This window comes from Lissotriton vulgaris, chromosome 12 (assembly GCF_964263255.1).
Source record: "Lissotriton vulgaris chromosome 12, aLisVul1.2, whole genome shotgun sequence".
Lineage (NCBI taxonomy): Eukaryota > Metazoa > Chordata > Amphibia > Caudata > Salamandridae > Lissotriton > Lissotriton vulgaris.
The window spans coordinates 747,772,642-747,794,365 of NC_141700.1; the positions used below are offsets into that span (position 1 = coordinate 747,772,642).

Below are 21,724 nucleotides of genomic sequence, written 5' to 3' on the forward strand. Positions count from 1 at the left end.
CACATAAAAAAAACTGAAAACGAGATCAAGAGCATTAGGAAGGTGAAGAAGGTAGAGGCAGAGGAGAACTTAAAAGCATGGAGGGTCTATGGCACCGGGATGTTAAGTGTAAGAAATGGGGGGGGGGGGGGAGGAGAGCAAAGAATGATATGCACTCCCATGGAGTCTGAAAGTACAGAAAAAAGGGTCCCCTCAAGTCTGCAGTGAAATGACACCACTCTTTCAATCAGAATACAGTGAAATCAAAATGCTTCTGGGAGGGACAAACATAAGTATAAGGAGGAAAGCCACTGAAACAATAGCAGGGACCTACGATAGAGAACAAAGCCATCCAATCACCAGTAAGTGGCTGATCCAAAGACCACTCCAAGTATATGTCATGTTTTGCCAACAGTCTGCTATAGCTGAGACTTGAAAACAGTGATCTGGAAATTGTGTTCCTGATGCGATGGAGTCATCTGCTAACCATGCTTCAGAATGTAGTAGGAATGATCCTGTGGTATACTGAAGTGGAAAAAGTGACCTATTGAAATACTGCAGTGAAATCATATAATCATTCACATTTTAGATTTGTTGGATAAATGCACACAGAATTAATATTGTGGAACTCTCCAGCCTATCTAGTTTCTATACCCACCTCAGTGTCCTCTGACCTGGGACCTTCCTTAAGCTTCTAGCTCGAACAAAAGCCTTCTTTGGACGTAGGTCCAGATTTCCAGATGTGACATTGGAAATCTGGAAAGCTCCCAGTAAATATTTCTTACAATCAATCTAATTCTTTATTTATTTTTAAGGTTTTGTTAAGTTATGCCAGCGACAGGTGACCTCCTTGATACCGGCACCAGTATCCAACAATAGTGCAAGGTCTTGTCTATACTAATGGAGTCCTTAATTAAACGCATGTGCTACATCGGACTGGGAGCAGATATTAAGCCGCCTCAGTGGGCTTGATACCCAGCCAGTTCACCAATTCAAATCCAACAAGGCTAACTCCTCCTTGCAAGGTCAATAAAATCAGTAGCATTGACTAGGGCAACAGCACAACTTCACTTTCAAGAACATAGATACATTTCATTGCCATCTGTATAAATATTCACTGCATGTTTTAATGAAATATGTACATCTATGTTGGTTAGTCCGTCAAGACCATCCACTAATAGCAGTTATTTCAATTATCCAATTTAATGACGTCGGCTGCATGGAGAACTCAGTCATAACCAGCAGCTCACCACATGTTTCAGCAGCAAGCTTTCAATTGACTGAACAACCAAAACACTAGTACAGTTCTACATCAATTAGCTTGCCAGCTTAGGTGGTTACCCACCTGTTGTGACCTGCTAACCAATGCTAAAGGGCTTGTGGTCTCTCCCTTAAACGTGATTAAAATTAGCTTACACCCAATTGGCATATTTTATTTGCTTATAAGTCTCTAGTAAAGTGGTACTACATGTGCCCATGGCCTTATGACCTTTAAATTAAATGATAACAAACAACAATGACTCAACAGGTAATACTTGTAGGCAATTTGGTAGAGTGTAAAATCAATTACGACAGAACAGAAACAGAAAACAACAATTTTGAAAAATGCGGACTCAATTGAAGTCTCTTCATACAGTATGTATTAGTTATGTCATCACTATTACATTATAATCAAGTGTAATCCGACAATACAGTGTACACACAAGTGCTTGTGTGAAAGTGAACGGCATAGGTGGGACACACGGTAAAGTGAGATAAACAGCGGACAAGCAGTAACATTTTTAAAAAGGATACATAACATGGGCAGTGGCAAAACAATTAATTTAGAACATATTAGGAACCAAGGGAGACAAAAAGTACAGTGAGTAGTTGACTGCGTTTTAACCTGTTAGAATTCAGGTCATCATCAGGATGAGATTTCAGTTGGTGCTTTATAAGGGAGATAAAGTTTAAAATAAGAGTAGAATACAGGGACAGAAAAACAAGAGACATAGGTAATGAGAGAGATGGGTAAATTACCCGAGAATGAACCAGATGGTAGGAATCCAAATGTAAATTAAGTATCTTCAGGGGGACAGTTCAAACCAGGAGTATGTTGTAAATGTTCACAAAGTGGTGCGTCAAGGGCTGCACCAATATGGTAGGGTGCACAGCTGTACGACTACTATGAAGTCCGAAAAAGAAAGGAAGGGCATATTTAGAGAACAATTGGATTCCCAAAAATCTGGTTCATTATCAGGTAGTTTACCCATTTTCTTCACTACCTATGTCTCTTGCTTCCCTGATAATGAAAAACTCTTACATTTGTTTTTCATTACTGCAAGGTCAACCTCTATCAAAGGATAAAGGATAACATTGAAGCTAACGTATTACATTTAATTAGCTGTTATTTCCAAATAGGAGAGGTGACCAGTTTATGTCTGGTGTTTTTGGAGTTGTACTGAAAAGTCCTCTCTTATGGTAAAGTCGGATTGTAAATTGAAATTTTGAAAAGGCAACATTTAGAAAGTTGTCATTTTCCTGCCTTAGCCAATGAGTGCATGTAGCCTATCTCTGGGTCACATAACTGGGTGTAGCTGACAATTAATCTTTGTGTATTCCTCCTAGACAGCCAAACACAGTAGAAAGCCAGGTGTGCCTGGTTGGGCTATCACTGCCATGATGGTAGAGTGGAGCTGTATACAACTGTACTGAAAGCCCATCTGTTCCCGTCCGTTCCAGGGCCACGCCCAGCGCCATGGATCCTGGTTCTCTGACTATCCACTGCTATGACGCCAGCACCCTGCAAGCCCTCAAAACTGGATGACACACTAACGGTCGCCGGACATCACTGATGGACATCCAAGGCCCTTTTTCCTTCCGGAACTGCAAGGGCACCTTTGTCCGCCTCCACACACCAATTCTACCCACCACACGACCGACAAACAACGGAACCGACCCCCTCAACTGCATACTGCTCAACACACGCTCCCTCCACAAACACAGTGAGGAGAGCTAGGAATTGCTTGACTCCATCAACCCTGACATAGCCTTCCTCCCAGAAACCTGGATGAACTCTACCTCTGCCCCAGACAACACCAACGCCATCCCGAATGGCTGCAAGATCATCCACAAGAACCGCATCAACAAACCCGGGGGAGGCATCACCATTGTACACAAAAGTACCCTCCGCCTCACTACCCACGTGAATGACCTCACAACCTACATAGAGCACCTCCACATCCATGTCCAGACCAACCCGAACACCACCCTCTGTGGCACCCTCATCTACCGACCCCCCCGACCCCACCCAACCATCATCAATTCCATCATTGGACTTCATCGTACCCCACACTCTCACCTCCACAGACTACATCCTCCTCAGTGACCTAAAATTTCAACTGGAAAACTCCAACTACAAAAACACCTCATCCCTGCTGGAAAACCTCATCAGACTCAAACAATTGGTCACCTTCCCATCCAACGCAGCAGGACACTCGCTCGACCCCACCTTCTCCGCCACTGACAACATCACCTTCAGCCACACCACTGAGCTCCAGTGGACCAACCACTGCTGCATCCCCTTTGCCTTCACCAAACCCACCGTATACCACCACGCCCACTGCTACCCTTGTAGAGGCAGGAACAAGGTCACCGATGAACAGATCACCACCTCCCTCAGCAAAACCCCTCAGACGACATCTACAGACGCCAACGCTGCAGCATGCAACCCCCACAGATTGATCTCTAACTGCACCAATACTTTGGCTACCCTGAAGAAAGCCCCAAGCAAGCGACACTCCAAGAAAGACAGCTGGTTCTCTTCCACCCTTCATGAGTCCAGATGCACCTGTAGACAGCTTGAGTAAAGGATCCATGCAAATGCACTCAACAGCAAAGAGCCTTTCACCGTGGTCAAAGGATTTGCCAGGATCAGCGCAGAGACAGCAGACATCTTCCTCCCAAGGCCTCTGCAACAACCGTGGCACCTTCTTCCACCTCAAAAGCAAGGAAATATACAACTTTGACAAGTGAAGTAGTGTGGCTCACTGGTTAGAGGCGGCAGACCCGAGAGCAGAGGACGGCCCGGGACCAGGGTTCGATTGCCGGCGCGGCAGGTTTCTGGACCAGGGTCAGCGGACTCGATAATTCTCTCGCCTCGGTGCCCACTCTGATCAGCGATCACACTCGGCAACTCTGGGCATTAGCTTGCCTCATCTTCACTAACGGCCCCACCAGACCGCCGGGGATGCCTGGTCTCACCCTGGAGATACCCATTAAGGGACCATCTCTCAGGGAAGCCAGGAAGGGTTTCGCAGCGGTCGAAGCGCCTTGGGACCCTACGGGTAAGTAGTGCGCTATATAAATGCCTATACATACATACATACATACAGCCTTGATACCCTAGACCCTCACAACCCACCCACAACCACTACACCATTCAATGCCAGATACCAACTCTACTCAGCTGGACCACACTTACCAAGGATGACACCCTCAAGATCTTGAAGAGCATCCACTCCGGAGCACTCTCAGACCCCTTCCCGCATCACAGAGCAGGCACCACCATGCCTACCAAACTTTGCTGCATTATCAACTGCTCCACCACCTTCCCAGACGACTGGAAACATGCAGACTTCCGCACCCTCCTCAACCGAGGTGAAACTGCAGCCCTCATCATCCTGGACCTCTCGGCCACCTTCGATACCGTCTCTCACTGCACCCGATGCACAAGACGCTGGCATCCGTGACAAAGCCTTGGAATGGATCCTCACCAGCCGAACCCAGAGAGTCAGAATACCTCTGTTCCTCTTGGAATCCCCCGATATCAGCTGCGGAGTGCCTCAGGGCTTCTTCCTGAGCCCCAATCTTTTTAACATCTACATGGCCCACTCTCAGTTATCGTCAAGAACCACGGACTCAATATTGTCATTTACGCTGACAACACTCAGCTGATTCTCTACCTGGAAACCTCACTCATCATGAGATGCCAGGTCAACGCTGTCTCATCATCCTGCCTCCACACACTAGGCCTGCTCTGAAAGATGTTCAAGTGGAACCCCTCTGAGTCCAGAATAGATAGTAACCCACTCACTCATTATTTATTTATTTATTTATTTCATTTGTAAAGCGCTCTATCACCTAACGGCATCCTGGCGCTGAGAAACTCGGAGTGCACGGAAAAAGACAGACAAACAGAGTGGCAAGGGACAACTAATACAGAGTAGTATCGCAGCTAGCCTTTCGGAAACAGCAGAGTTTTTAACCTTCTTCTAAAAGGAAGGGGATCACCGATCTGTCTTAATTCCAAAGGAAGTCCGTTCCAAAGTCTGGCCGCTGCAACTGTAAAGGTTCTGCCACCCGTTCTGACTTTCCTAAACCTAGCTACCTTGACTAATCTAGCTGAGGCGGAGCTAAGGTTTCTAGCTGGAACATACCAATCAAATTTCCTCTGCAACACATCCGGGCCCATCATTAGTAGCAGAATCGACAACAGCAACGCACTCTATGCCAGCATAACGCAAAAACTCCTCAAGAAACTGTTGAAAATTCAGAACACCTCCACCAGACTCATCCTCAACATCCTCCGCCTCAGCCACATCAACAGCCACCTGAGAGACCTCCACTGGTTCCCAGTCACCAAAATAATTACCTTTAAGCTCCTCACACACTCCTACAAAGCCCTACATGACACGAGACGTGCATAACATAACCAGGCCTCGCATTCCAGGCACCCACCAGAAACTTCTGTTCCCTCCAACTGGCTCTGGCTACCGTCCCACGTATCTGCAAGACCACAGCCGGTTGAAGATCCTTCTCCTACCTCGAAGCGAAGACCTGGAACTCCCTGTCTCTCCACCTCAGGCAATCACAGTCACTCCCTCAATTCAGGAAGGCCAATAAGGCCTGGCTCTTTGACTGAACCACAATGCCTGGTATAATTATTGGACCCCAGACACCACCACTTCAGTACACTTCTGGTCCTGTTGATACCCTGCCAGGAAGAAGGACTGCTGTACTGCTGAAAAGACTGACTCTCTGCTGGACTGCTGCTCTGCTGTACTGACCTTCTGCTGTCTTGCCTATTTGAGATGGACTGGACCTGCATTGGGTGAACCCAGGACCCTAGAGTAACTCCAAGGGCTAGTTGGCTGGCCTCCTGACTTGAGCCTCAGGGACAGAAGGCTCCAACAACTGTGACTCCAACACGTAGACTATACCATCTGTGAGTCTACCATGCCAAGCGATGCCAACCCAATCCTGGACCTTTTGAAGTTAACCTAAGGTGCTGTGCCAGCTCATGTGTGCCCAGCAGAACTGACGCATTTCCTCTGATTTGCGATGCAACTTCGAACATAACAGATGTATCTCCACTGCTGTATGGATCAGAATGTCGTAAAGACCCTTCGCAGTCCATAGCCCCTTCAGAACTGCCACTCTGCAATGAATCTTCGGTACAGGCCCTCACATTCCTCTTCGATGGCAGCTGTGGCAATGATGCCAGAGTCAGCCTCGTAGCTCCTTCGAATTGATGCATCATCCTGATTGTGGAACGCATCCTTGACACCTGACTACGCAAAACAATCCCTCATCAATAGGACGATCGCACAGGACCTCACATCACAGCCTTGCTGCATCTCAGAACTACCACATCACTTCAGCTGAACAACACATCTTCACCCGCATCCTCCCTGTTCAGCAGGCCTAACTGGGTCCCAGTAGCCGACCTGTGCTCCTTCATAGTCAGCCAGATCTTATGAATTTGTCCCGGTCTGGCGCTATTTCAAATGTAAAATTATAAATATTTTTCAAAATCTGTTGTGGGATCCTTTTGTGGTGTGTTTTCAATATGTTATTGTATGAAATGCTGCACAAATACTTTACACATTGCCTCTGACTTAAGTCTCACTGCTCTGTTCCAAGCTGCCCAAAGGTTGAGCACAGGTTAACTTAGGGTTTGCTTGTGCCTCACCCTGACAAGGATTACAGTTGCTGCTTGATCAGGGCGTTCACCCAAGTAAACCAACAACCCAGTTTGTTGCAGGCCATAGCTAATGATTTGAAGTAGCAATAAGCTAGACATGTATACAAAGATCTGAAGAAAAAAAGAAGTACTAAGCAGGCCTTTCAAAAAGCTTGTATCCACATTTTCCATGTTTCCAAAGCCCCCTTTTTGCCTTCATCATATGTGGGGCACTGCTCTTTGTGACACCTTTGTTGACAAGTTTAATACCATTCAATCCATTGGTATTCAAACTATAACTATGATAATGATTAATACTACATAAATAATTGACATCCATGTGCGAGTATCAGATAACATAACTAATGATGTTTCCTTTTATCTTTTAACTAACACAATGACCTACCACATCAAACAATGTAAAATCCCTTCACGCCATAGTGGCAGATTTAAATTGATAAAGAAATCTATCATGATTTTCCATCTCTACCTACAAATATAATAAATAATTATTTTGAGGAGAAATAACTCAAGACAATAACCAAAGATTTAAAATCCTTCTCCTTATAGGATGTTTTTTTTATTTGTAGTTTTATAAAGTGCAAAGCTACCCCTAGAGGTTTCCTTGCATGATAAAACAGAAGAACTGTTTACCTACAAGAGCCATGTTTTCAAACCGTTGCGGAACACAAGATGAAAGTTACTGTCTCTGAGGGATTTGGGACGGTATTTGCAGAGGATGTTATCATTCAAATATGAGCTCTACTTTTGCAACAAAGCAATGATATATGGAGTTCCTCTACAATAAATGCCGACCAAGCTAGAATACCTGTTGCCTCCTCAACCGGTTTGGGATCTATTGAAATGAGGATATGTGTGACTAATACTGCAGCCCTACCCCAATAATATATTGAGAAGCAGATTAATCTTCCCAATATCCCCCATGAAATGTACGCAAAATGGTGGGGATCCGCAAGATCTGCTAATTAATGGGGTATCTTGATGTGTTGGGCAAGCTAAGAGGAGAAATTCAGGGAGTCTAGGAGAGATACATGGCATGCTACTCATCCATAAACCCTCCCTCAACATATACAGGGTAAGAGTGTTGCTGTGTATATTCTCGGAAGCTATGCTTGTAAATTGGTCTGACAAGCCTATGATACAACCAAACAATTTTCATGGAAAGATGCCTTCAACAGTATAAGGGTTTCAGACATTTCTTCCTGCAATTGTAATCAATGAATCCAATTTCATCAAACAATTTAATTAATCTCAGTAACATTCAACGTGCTCCACTGATGATTTGGTAGCCTTTTTTAATATGGGGGTTCTGCCGTCCCTTTCGTTCTCCTCCTATTCTATGCCAAACATTGTGCTCTGTAACTGTTTGCTTTAATGTGAACCTCACCGTAGTTCACTGATCTCTGCTGCCCATATTCAGATCTTTTCGGCATAAATCAGTTAATATTTCATCAAATAATTAAATAAATACATAAACTAATATGGAATATTTATGTATCCAGACATGTCCATTTGGTTAACGGAGGTGGTAAAACATCTGAAAGGTGCATATACCAGCTCCTAACCATGAAACAGAAATTGAATGTAGTAGCATGCTCCAGCCAGTGCTACTTGACACTATATTGAGAACTCCAACTATTTCAGTTTGAGCAGCATCAAGAAACCATTGTCAGAAACATCATCTGCATCAGTCCTAATTACCATAATACGCTGGTCTCCAAAATTTCAATAACTTTAATAATATTAATAATAATAATAATCTCCAGCAAAACTCCAGGGCTCAACTGCATGGACAAGCAAATGACAAAAATGGTCGTGGGATCACTGATTCATAATCCTACATTTTATTCTAGTTCAAGTCAGAAAAGAATAATCGTTATGAGCCCTACAAATCTTAGTAAATAGCAAATAGCATCACTCAGCAATTAAAGAAGGAAATTGACAACAGCCGTTCCATCAAAGTACAGTATGGCTCTCATTGCCCTCTGTTCAATGAAACATCAATTTTTCAAACGACCTTTCTCAACATGTGTCCTTATTCGGTTAAGCAAACTTAACTCACCAGCAGAGAAATACTTCCTCTCATTCAGAAAACCACTAAAATCTTTTTATTACACTAGTGGCAAAAAAATCTGTTGAGAGGCATGTGGATAATTTTATCATTCAGGGCTTCATACTAGGTTATCTTTGTGTTTAAGGGTTAAACATGTTTAGTCTGCAAAAGAGTGTCAGGAAAGTATGGAAGCTGGGATAGGATCTTGATCTTACAACATTCAATACTAGGGTATTCAAGGGACGTATGGCTCTATACATGTCGCGTGGCCCCTAGAGAGTTTTAGGAAAGATCTGCGTCGTAGTTTAGAGTTGGGTGTTTATGGAGAATGCTCCTGTCTTTTGGAGAGATTGAAGCCTGGAGAATAATCCAATTGTGGAATTTCCTACTTCAAGCTAGTCGACAGTTGATAAAATCAGACCAATTATTTTTCCAGTACGACCTCATCCAATTTTAACATTTTCTTCAGAACATTTAGCATATTTCATTACCAACCTCTAGACAGGTTCCTGATCAATTACCTTCAGATTAAGCATAGCAGAGGAGCCACTATCACTTTGAGCCTTTTAATATACTATGCAGTTTCTGATACATATTGTATTTCTTTCATAAATAATGAAAGTCTTACCTCATAAATATGATTACAATAATTCTAAAGGCCGGATTTTGAGTTTGGTCCTGGAGCAGGCCACTGTGTCCGCGTACTTCTCCAGGACCACCAGACTCGAACTGCATCCCACCCGTCAGATTAGCAGTTTTCTTCTGGTCTGGTGGTGGTCCTTTGGCATTCCCATGGTGGTGCCTATTAAAAAGGCACCACAATGGGAGCACCAAAGCCCGTTCCCACACGGCATGGACTTCAAAGTCTATGCTCTACAGGAAAGGGGTGATTGCAACCAGGAGGAGACAACATGTTCTCCCCTGCAGGCACACCTTGCCCCCAAGGCCCTTTGTTTCCCCACCACCACAGTGAAAACTGTGGCAGTGAGGAAACTCCTAATATGCTTGGCTGTGCTGTGGCGGCATGCCAACATATTAGGCCCTCTGACTGCTGCCCCACCGACGTGGGATCCATAATACCCGGCTGTTGTGGCGGACCTGTGGCAATCCGACTGCCATATTCCTGATACAGTAGGTATTGATACCAATCTGTCACTCAAGGGACCGCCACCATGGGTTTGGCAGTCTAATGGAGTGCCAAACTCGTAATTTGGCACTTAGTAGTTATTCTTCTGTGCTAGAGAAAAGAAAAGAAGTGAGCATCATTTGTTAATGTGTTTTATACTGGCACAACAATCAATTAAATGGAATCGGGGTGTTCAGTCAAAATATCATTGTATCTAGAATATCATGATATAGATATATCATCTGCAAGATTATCACTGTCAAGAATATCGATCATTAATATTATGTACAAAAATACAGTTGTTTATAATATAATTTTACCTTATTCTTATGTATTTTATTTATATTTTATATGTACATGTAATAAGTGTTTTAAATAATGCTTGTTTATGTTTTTTAATGTAATTGTTACTTTTCTGTAGGTATTTAATTTAGTTTAATAAATGTTTGCAATTTTTAGTACCATAGCTGGTTGTGGGGTTTATAGGAGGACAGGGTTGCAACACATTTAATTATAAGTCATTATTAATGAATTTTTTATTATTTGTATTTTTTTAATTGATAGTTAATTGTCAACTGTGTAAATAATTTGATTATGTTACATTTCAGGAGAGGATTGTGGGTTTTGTAGGGGTATATCATGGGAAGTAAATTAATTATAATTAAATATTAATTATGTTGCAGTTAATATTAATTATTTAATTGATAATTACATATGTTAATTGTGTGATTATTATTTTTTTACATTAAATTTCAGGTGCCATTTTGTTTTTTTTAGGAGTATTGGATGAGAAATAAATTAATTGTAATAATGAATAATTAATTGTTAATTATTATTCATTAATAATTTATAACTATTTATGTTAATTGTGTTTTTTTGTTTTAAGTTATGTTGTTAGGTTCCGTGTGTGGGTTATGGGTTTTGTAAGGGTATAGTGTGAGAAGTAAATTAATTTATTTAATTAGTATTTATTTTAAAATTAATATTAATTCATTAATTATGCTAATTGTGTTATCAATTTTAGATGTGGGTTTTGTAGGGGTATAAAGGAATGCACTGAATGGAGTGCATTTTACCCGTCCGCAATCCAACACTTTACCTACTGTTGTATACACTGGAGTGGGAATATAAATTTTACCCCTCCACAATCCAACACTTTCCCTATGGTTGCATTGACTGGAGTGGGAGTAGTAAATGTTACCCCTCTGCTGTTAAACACTTTCCCCACTGTTGCATGGACTGGTGTGAGAATAATAGAATTTACCCCTTCACAATCCAGCCCTTTCCCTTCTGTTTCACTGACTTGAGTGTGAATAGTAAATTTTACCCTCTGCAACCCAACACTTTCCCAACTGTTGTATAAACTGGAGTGGGAATAGTACATTTTACCCCTCCTCAATCCAACCCTTTCACTACGTTCCACTGAATGGAGTGGGAATAGTACATTTTATCCCTTCTGAATCAAAAATGTCCCTACTGTTTCACTGACGGGCGTGGGAATAGTACATTTTACCTCTCCAGAATCCAACACTTTCCCTATTGTTGCATAGATTAATGTGGAAATATTACCTTTACCCGTTTGCGATTAAACAAATGCAATACAATGCATGTAAATAGGTAAATGTACCTGTCACAAGTCTAACAATTTCCCTACGGTTGCACTGACTGAAGTGGGAATAGATAAGCATACTCCTCCACAATTACATTTTTTCATCGTGTTGCACTATGTGAAGCAAAAGCAGCACATTTAACCCATCATGAGTTGAACAATTTTCCTACAGTTGCACAAATTGTAGTGGGATTAGTATATGTATTATTTACAGCATTTTATAGTTTATGTTACTTTATTTAAAACTCAATTATCATGTTTGTATATGTAAAAATAGTATGTTTAAAATTAATATTTTTAATGTTTGATCATTACTGATTTTTATTAAATTGATAGTTTTTTTATGTTGTTTACTTTTTTTATTGCAATGGAATTGGTATGTTTTAATATGTTAGTGAGTATATGTATATATGTTTATTCATTATATTTTTACATTTAAAATGTGTTTTCAATTAAAATATACATTGAAAATATTAGTTTAATAATATTTTAAATATATATGTAACTAAATATATGTATGTATATATATATATATGTTAATATATATGTGTGTTTTAATTTTGTTAATAAGTATTCTAGTTATATTTCTTTCAAAATTAATTAAATAGATTTTATTTGTATTACATTATGAATAATATTTACTATATTTAATGATTAATATTTATATTTCTATATATTTGGAGGATATTAATGACAACAATATGTTTATATCCATATTTTTGTTAATGACATTATAAATATAGTATGACAATATTTTTGACAATGATATTTATGGATTGATATTTTGGTGTTGTGATATTTTGTCAATGGTCTGGAATGGGACTGTGTTTCTCAATCCGTGATGATGACTGAATGTTCAATGGACAGAGATGTATGGAGGGCCGTCAGTGGACGGGGGAGGTGGGCTAACAGGTAGCCCAGCATTCCCTGGCTGCCAGTGGCTGATTGGCTCAGAGAAAATGAGTTTGGATCAGTACTTGGGGCAGAAATGAAGAGTAAGGCAGCATTATACCATCCCTTCCCCTGGATGGGGAAGCCCGCAGGCAGAATAAGGTCTGTACAGAACATGTGAGTGCTATAGTACTAAAGTAACTATAGCATATTTGCTTATTCAGAATGTGGAAGGTAGGTTGGCACACACATGCTTAAATTAAGAGACGATTGGCAATTGACTCACAGAAGTCAGTACTCTGCCTGACTCCCCGAGCATAAAAGAAAAGAGGGCACTTTTATTTTCAACATTTAGAATTGAAATATTTCCCATACCAAGTTGAAAAATTACTGGCAACATCACAGCTGGTTCCAATTTCTGTAATAAAATGGCACGAGATTGTTTCTTACAAACTAAAAGATCATGCTGTTGAATGTGCATTCCACAAATGGATGAGACATCAATGTTTATGATATATTTAAGAAACCTTTTTACAAAGACTGTCGCCTCTGTAAACAGTGTACTATAGTTGTATTTTGATGTAGCATGCTTGCCACATGTGAGACTTGTGAGCCTCACTGAATTTCCCTAGATCCACTTTCAGCCCTGGTGCCAAGATCCACTCTAGTGCGTAAATCCACCTTCCGCTCTAGTACCATAGGTTGGTTAAATATCTACCAAAGGCATTAAAGCTATTCATTTGCTCATATAACCCTGATTTGCCCCATTCCTTCACCCTAAAAGTGACTCACAATCCTTATTCCGTCCATGGCTTAATGAGGAGATTAGTCTTTTTCACCCCTTCCCCCATCCATTGGAATGGTCTTCCACTCATATATGCCAGCTCATTTAGCACTCATAGTAAAAACCTCACATGCCCTCTCCTTCCCCTACTCCTCCTACCTAGGTCCCTCTTTCAGAGGACCAAGATCAATCCCAGACTCTATTGCATCATGTTTTATGACTTTTTAGAATGGTTTCTTTCAATGCCTGACTTGCCAACCTCTTTCCCAAATGCAGACTTTCTCTTGATATGCTATACATTCACTTATCTTACTTTCTATCATTTTGTCACAGCAGTTTCCTCGAACATACCAATAAATAAATACAAATTGAAAGTACAGATTAAAGATTTCTATTTTGACCATAGCTTGTCCTTTGTGCTTTACTTCTTATGACACTGTTCTCTAGTTCCCCCTTGATGCACTTATCTCTTTTTGCTGGACTTCAAACAATTCAATGTATTCAATAATGATATTTCATCTCAAATGCTTATCTTCTCCCACCAGATTCCTGTCTCTGAGTGCAGTCCCAGATGTCCACGTGGATTCAGAAAAGTCCCAATACCTGGAAAGTCCATCTGCTGCTTTCAGTGTGTGCCCTGCCCACTGGGAGAGATTGCTAACCAAACAGGCAAGAGAAAGTGATTAAGTGCTTGAGTGTAAGGTAGCCTCCTGGAGATGCTTGAGAAATAGAATGGAGAGAATCCACCACAAGACTTTCATAAGCTAACATAGATTTACTTCAGTCTTGGAGTGATAGTTGATAACATCTCATGTGGGGTATGACTGTGAAACTCTTTCTTTCCCATTGTGGCTTTTGTAAGATAAGGGTGTCTTTTAGTACCTGGACCTTGATCTCAAGCCAGTCGGCACACATCTATGATATGTCCCAGTGGTTGCCACCAGAGTTCAAAGGAGAACCCTTCTGAAGCCTGACCATGTCTGGGAAAGGTTTTATACCATTCTTGCTGCTTCAATGTAGGCTACTTTGAGATTTTTTAATAGATATTTATGTATATAGGAAGGAATAACGTGTATTACATTAGTAAGTACTATATTTGCTTGGTACTGTGGTTAGACTAACATCAGGATCTTTCTAAGAAGACAGACCTGGGCAAGGTTTGTGTAACATTATTAACAATGCTGGTTTTTATAGAACATTCTCTATACTGCTAAACCTCAAATTTCTTATCCTTTCCCTTGCTCATGATGCCTTTTATAAGAATACATTAACTTAGCTTTTAATAGTTATTGTATTGGCAATTTTGTGAGGCATGGCAGTTGCAAACAGGAATAATACAACACTACACCCCATGCACTGTGACAAAACACTCACTTTATCAGAATCGTTTTATTATTTATTTTTAATTTTTTTACCAAAACTAATACCTACTTTTGTGGTTAGTTTCATCGTGATCGACTTTATTTTGGCTTGAAATAACCATAAAAGTACACAGTAACATATCTCATGATAGATAAAAAAAAACATTATGAGGAAAGTACATAGTGCACAACAATTTACATGAGTTAAGATCATTAAAATCACACTGCATTGGCGTGTAATAAGAAGAACAATAGGGTACCTACAAGCTGAATAATTTCCAGGAGGAAATAAAGTTTTCAGAAAGAAACCTGGAATCGATCTATGGAAGGGCCAATTGAACCATCCTCATAATCCAACATTACAATCTACATTTGGGGGACCGGCAGAGCACAAGCCATTGTGAGTGAATACAAAGAACATACAAAAAAGCGTACGTAAAAAAGCTAGATGAATCCCAGATGTACTAAAACCTAAGATAGAAACCTAGAATGAGCCCAAATAGGGTCTGCTATGCCGTTCAGGCACCGTGCATTAAATTCCGAATTGGGGGTTTCCACACAAAGCTAACTGTCATAGATGTGCTTAAAGTGCATAGTGCATAGAGGAGTGTTGAAATATTTATTGATCAATCAGTTAATTGTTTCGACTTACAAACCCATACAACACTCATTAAACCATAGCAAAATACTATTAGGAGCAAAGAGTAATAAACAGTTAAGAACATATGCACATTTTGATCACTTAAAGTAATCTACTGGAGCTTGCTCATGTTTGCAGTACTAATATTACCGCTTTTGCAGCATTCTTTCTGTTAGAACAAAGCAGAAGCACTTCAAGATGGAAGACTCAGTTGATTTCAGCTCATAATATGAGCTTATCTTAGTTACAGCATGCTATGGATAGGCACAAAAACGATTACACAACCCACCCTCTCATAGGCCAGGGACCTTAGCCACAAATAATTACACAGATGTTCCTTCTAATCGTTTGCGGATTAACCAAGCTGCCTGTAGATATTTGGCGTTGCCAACCACAATCACTTCTCTTCTGTCTGACCTAGGAGTCCTCAGAGCTATGGCAAGGGTCCTGAGTCAATGAGATTCTATAATGGGATAATCCATTTCTTGCCTGGGGCTCATTGTGCAGTGCAGAAAAATGTTAAATGGGAAATTGACTCAAAGAGATTATTGCAGGTGGGGCATACTTAAGAAGTGCTTTTGTGCTTCTCCTATTTACAAGGAAATTTGGCCAATGGGAGTGTCCCATACCTGAACTTCAAATACAGCTGTCTAGAAAGGAAGCCTTGTGTGCAGTCAAGTGCTGCTTCATATAATAGCATGATCTTAAGAGTCATGAAATTGATCTGTTAAGCTACCTGTCATGCATGCTTTAATCTTGTTTGCCCAGAAGAAATCCAAGCAACGATCTTTAATCACTTGACTTGAGTAGCAGGGAACCACTTAGGGGTTGGTCCAGAGGTTTTCAAGGCCTAATTCGTGGAGCAACTTCTTTACGTATGACAGCCAAGGGATACTTAAATGGCCTACTCTTTTTAAAAGCTACCCCATTGGTTCCCTATAAGGCTCTAGTTCAGGTGTTCACCAGAGCCTCGGCAAAAGAATTTAAGGTCTCGACTTTTTGGTAGATGACGTAGGGTGCAAATCCATATCCTGAAGCACTTGGAGAGTAGGCGTGCTCTGTGGGAGACTTGGGAATTATTGGAGAAATATATTCTCTACCATACTCAACTCTGCAGTTTCTGCGTGACCCCAGAGCTCTGTGCCATAAAGAGCTATGCTTCTTGCCTTTACTGTATATATTTCTTATGCTGGCATTAGATGGCTAGATATCAGTTTCTTTTCCCTTTTTAATATTTCTCCTGTCTCGCTGTAGCTTGAGTGTGCTTTTGTTGATCTCGGCCTTCCAACTAAAGTTGTGGGTAAGTGTCACTCTTAGATATGTAAAATCCTTGCACAAGTCAAGCGTTACATTATTAACCTGCAGCTTAGGGTGTTAGGACCTATAGGGGTTGAACACCATACACTTGGTTTTGCTGACATTCAGCTCTAACCCTCTGTCTGCACTGAACTGTAAAAAGTGATACCAAAAAGCTTGTAATCCCCAAGGTGCTTGGGATGAGTAGCATGCATATTTTTGTGGAAAAAACTTTGGGAGGATCATTATTCTCAAAATTGAGTACTTCTGGAAGATCATTAATGAATAGAGAGAAGAGGGTCGGGGCTAAAACACAGCCCTGACGCATTCCCTCTCTATCCTAAATAGATCTGATTGCTCTCCATTTTTACCATATCTGACTCTAGCGTTGTTGTTTTCATGTAGTCTTATATGGATATCTAACATGTTTTTGGGACACCCATGTCTTTCAATACTCCCCACATTTTGGTCTAAGGTACCATGTCGAACACTGATCTTAGATCTACGAAAACAATGTAAACATGGCCTTTCCCCAGAGCTAATATCTTCCTATAAAATACTGAATCTCAAGATTTGGGGTGGGGTGCTGGTTTTTGACCTACCACCAGCTTGCAGGTCAGAGAGAATGTTATTGGGTAGAAGCCAGTCAGTCAGTTTGGGCAGAAATTGCCTGCAAAATATTTTCTGCAACCCATTGATTAATCTGATTGGCCTACAATTCCCTGGTTCGTATCTGCGGCCGTTTTTGTAGATCGGGATGATCTCGGCCCCTCGCCAGAAATCTGGGACTAGCCCTCCGTTCAATATTGCTCTAAATAAGATATTTAAGTGGTTCACCCAAATATCCAGCTCAGAGGCATAAAGATTGACTGGGACACAGTTTGGGCCTGGTGCGTTTTTGGCTGCAAGTAATTTGAGTGCTGTGCGTCAGTATTGGATATTTCATGGGTGTCTACTTGGTCTAACGTGCTACCACAGGCAAGGCTAGCCGTCCCTTTGCTGTTCCTCTCAGCTTCTGGCAGGTAGTATAGTTTTTCAAAATGATCCACTCACAATTCTGGCTGTACATGGAAGGAAACTACATCTGTTGATGAGCTGCTGCCATGTGCAATTTTCCCCCAGAAAGCTTCGCAATCTCTCACTGCATGTAATAGGTCTGCCTAAACCCCCTTTTCCCAGTTGTTTTAGCACTCTCTTGTAATTCCTACATGCCTGATGGATACTGATCCGATCTTTGGATTTTATAGGAACCAACAGGAGTATTTTTGCTTTTCTGCATTGAGCGTTAAACCAAGTATGTGGGTTCGATCTAGGTTTTTTCCTCTCCTGAGATCTTTAGATAGAATGTCCCTCAGTTTTCTAAACAGATGTTCGTGGATGTTTATTATTATTTTACGGGCTACGATTCATCAATTTACCCATCTTTTCCAGGGCATCACACACAACCATATACACTTTATTTAAGAGGTGAGGTTAGGCCTCTACAATTCTCCACTTTAAGGCCTTTTTATGGTTGGATACAACAATGTTACCAAGAAAGCAAGGTTTTACTAGAACAAAGGTGGGAATAATCAGTTTCAATTGATGTAGACCTGCACAAGATCGATTACAGGCAAGTACGAACTTGGAAACCCGCCCCATCCAGCCAACTATCAATTGGTACCCCAAGTTCTACCCTCCCAATGACGGGAACATCTCAATCGTCATTAGCTGCAGCTCAAACGTTGCTCTCAAGAAGGGAGAGAAAACAGCTGAGAAAAATGGGGAACTATCAGGGCAATGGAAACTGGCCTTGAGACCCTCCCGGATAAGTAGTGTGCTCTACAATTTGACTGATTGATTGATTGGGGATGGCAAAGGGGTAATGAGGGATATGTGTTACACACTGCCTGGGGCTATGAGGTGAGAAAAAGCCATAACATTGCCATCCATTATTTCCTACCTATCACTGCCCCTATTAATGGCCCCCAGCCCTTTTTGCTACATAAGGCCATAATGCACAAGGCTATCAGCCCTTTATTCTTTCGAGGATTAGATTAACGTGATATCTTATATTCTACTTGGTTTTCCCCACTGCAACAATCAGAAGTGTAATCTTGAATTGTGCCCTTGCAATCAGGTATCCCCAAAAAGCTCTTTACGTATAATGTTCTTTTGTAGTTTTTATTCAAAACCCAGATCCTGCAATATTAAAGCCTTCTTGAATATTCTCTTCATAATACATTGCACACAGGCACTTTACTTCCTCAAAAAGTTAGCATCCGATTAAACAATAGCAACAGTTTATACTTACCTGTGTTTAACACAGGAAGGCTTATGAGCATGATGCTAATTGATATATCTGGGATTATTTTGTTTTGTAGTGCTACACTGAGGTCTTTTTTTTATTATTTGCACTAGAAGGAGCATATAGCGGACCCCTTTATTCGAGATTTTTGTTCGCCTCCCTTTGCACTTGTTGTTCAATTAATGTGTCTACCTGTGTGGTAGTGCCTTGAATTTGCACTTTTGAACATTATCAAACAATAATTAATTATGGCGACTGCTGAAATCTGGAGCAGCCAAAGCTTTGTGCCATTTTTAATTGCAGTAATTCTAACTATTTGCACTGCTTTAACATTACTTGTTCTCCTTGTATTTTAATGTATTAGATTGTACTTCATGGTCTAGTTTCACCTACACCAAATAAAGGGGCCGATTAGGATGGCTGACGGATCGCCACCGCCATGCAGGCGGTTGCGATCCGTTCACCATCCTTGCCCGTCCGCCACCTATTTCCCCGCCATATTACAATGGTGGGGGGACCGTGGCGGATGGGAAGACTGTCCGCCGCTTTTCCGCTGCGGTCGCCAGGCGACCGCGGCGGAAAAAGTCTAATATGGTGGCGGTGTCGATCAGACACCGCCAGCCATATTAGGATGGGCTGAGGGGAATGCCTTTCCGTGGCGGCAATGCTGCCACGAAAAGGCATACGGTCCATGCTTTGGGGGCCTGTTGCCGGCCCCCAGGGTGAAGGGTGGTGGGGGGTGCACATGGGGGGTACCTATGGTACCCCCCTGCGTTTCAAAATACAACATGGCAGGCACCGCGCAGTGTCTGTCATGTTGTGCTTTGAAACGCACAACATGCATTTTTTGCATTGCGGCAAGCGGTGCTTTCAGCACCGCCCGCCGCAATGTAAAAAATGCGGGATGCACCCGCCACTGTGGCGGGTGCATCCTAATTCGAGGCACGGGACATCCGCCCCTGTGGCGGACGGTCCCGTCCTCCGCCATCCTAATTGACCCCAAGGTTTTTAGATTTGATTTGAGTCATTTAACTATGGAAACTGTCAGGTGAAGATCATAGGTCTTAAACACCTTTTGGTTTTTCATTTTTCAGATTCAACTGAATGCTTAAAATGTCCCTGGGATGAATGGCCCAACAAGAAACAAGACATGTGCATTCCAAAGAACATAGAGTTTCTATTTTTTGAAGAAATATTTGGATCTACATTGGCAGCAACCAGCATCTTCTCATCACTGATACCTTGTGCCATCCTGACAGTTTTTATTCAGTATAAAAACACACCAGTTGTCAAAGCTAATAATTCCAAGCTCAGCTATATCTTACTTATATCTCTCACAATGTGTTTTTTATGCTCATTGGCTTTTATTGGTTATCCTACCTCAGAGAAATGTCTCTTTCGCCAGGCTGTCTTTGGCATTGCTTTTGCTCTCTGTGTCTCCTGCATTTTGGCTAAAACTATCTTGGTTGTCATCGCTTTTAATGCCACGAAACCCAACAGTGACTTGAAGAAATGGATTGGATCTAAAGTATCTTATACACTCATTAGTGGCGGTACGCTCATTCAGGTTCTTCTTTGCATTTATTGGCTCATTGTAGCTCCACCTTTCACTGAATTTAATACCCATATTGAACAAGGCATTATCGTGGTGGAGTGTAATGAGGGATCTCCCTTCGCTTTCTGGTGCATGCTAGGATACCTTGGATTTTTGGCCTCCATTAGCTTCATTGTGGCTTTTGTAGCCAGGAAACTGCCTGACAGTTTCAACGAAACTCAATATATCACCTTCAGCATGCTTGCTTTCCTAACTGTTTGGATCTCATTTATTCCAGCCTATCTCAGCACCAAGGGCAAGTACATGGTGGCCATGGAAATTTTTGCCATTGTGTCTTCCAGTTTAGCTTTGGTTTGCTGTATATTTATCCCTAAATGCTACATCATCATCTTGAGACCTAACAGAAACATTAAAGAATATCTAATGGGGAGGAGTGCAAGCCGAGCCAGAAGCATTAACGTAGCATAAACATGATATCAATTGCATTGCACATAATTATGCCCTGGTGCCTGTCACATTCATAATCTCTTACAATGTTAGGCAGGCCATTGGGCTTTGAATAAAATAATGTATAAAATATGAACACAAAGTTGTTTATATCCTGTCACTGTTCCTTTATAAAATTACTAAGTATTCTTTAGGGCAATTTACAGAATGTAATCAAAGAAAATAAAGATTTTGCTGTCTATGACCAAGCAAGTTCATTTCAGTGCAATATTCAACCACTTATCTTCCCTTGAATCTCAAGCTCAATATATGGAAAGTGTTCTTGAGCTGCCCTCAAACATCTGTGAAGAGTCAGGTTAAAACATGAATCTGGGGCATTGACCACCCCTAGACCTAAGATGACTAGCAGTTCAAATACTTTCTGTTGAAAAGAAGGACAGTGCCAGCCCTTGGTAGGAATTACTCTCTGCTATCACAAGAATGTTGAACATTTCTAATGGATTCACTCAAACTTGTTCTTTTTACAAATGTTAACAGGACCTAAAAGTAACATTTACATTCTTTGGTACACACATTAGTTTTAAATTCAGCAGTTTACATATAGCTGTGAGGGAGAGGCCCCTGTATGTTCTACCCTGCAGGAAGAATGATGGAAATTTACAATGCGTTTCCTTTTGCACTTTATTGACCAAAAGCGTTTTTCCTACGTCCTTTATAATGGTACAAGTGCTG

At 41.2% G+C, this 21,724-nt stretch overlaps 1 protein-coding gene across 1 annotated transcript in view; it reads left to right on the forward strand.

The window, feature by feature from the left end:
- The window catches only part of LOC147678560 (extracellular calcium-sensing receptor-like), a 60,801-nt gene extending 39,695 nt beyond the window's left edge, over positions 1-21,106 (forward strand). Inside the window, exons 6-7 of the mRNA XM_086945692.1 lie at positions 13,952-14,075; positions 20,085-21,106. Of these exons, the coding sequence (XP_086801818.1) occupies positions 13,952-14,075; positions 20,085-21,013 (1,053 nt within the window). The 3' untranslated portion in view covers positions 21,014-21,106. The remainder of the gene's footprint in view (positions 1-13,951; positions 14,076-20,084) is intronic.
- The last annotated feature ends 618 nt before the right edge of the window (positions 21,107-21,724 follow it).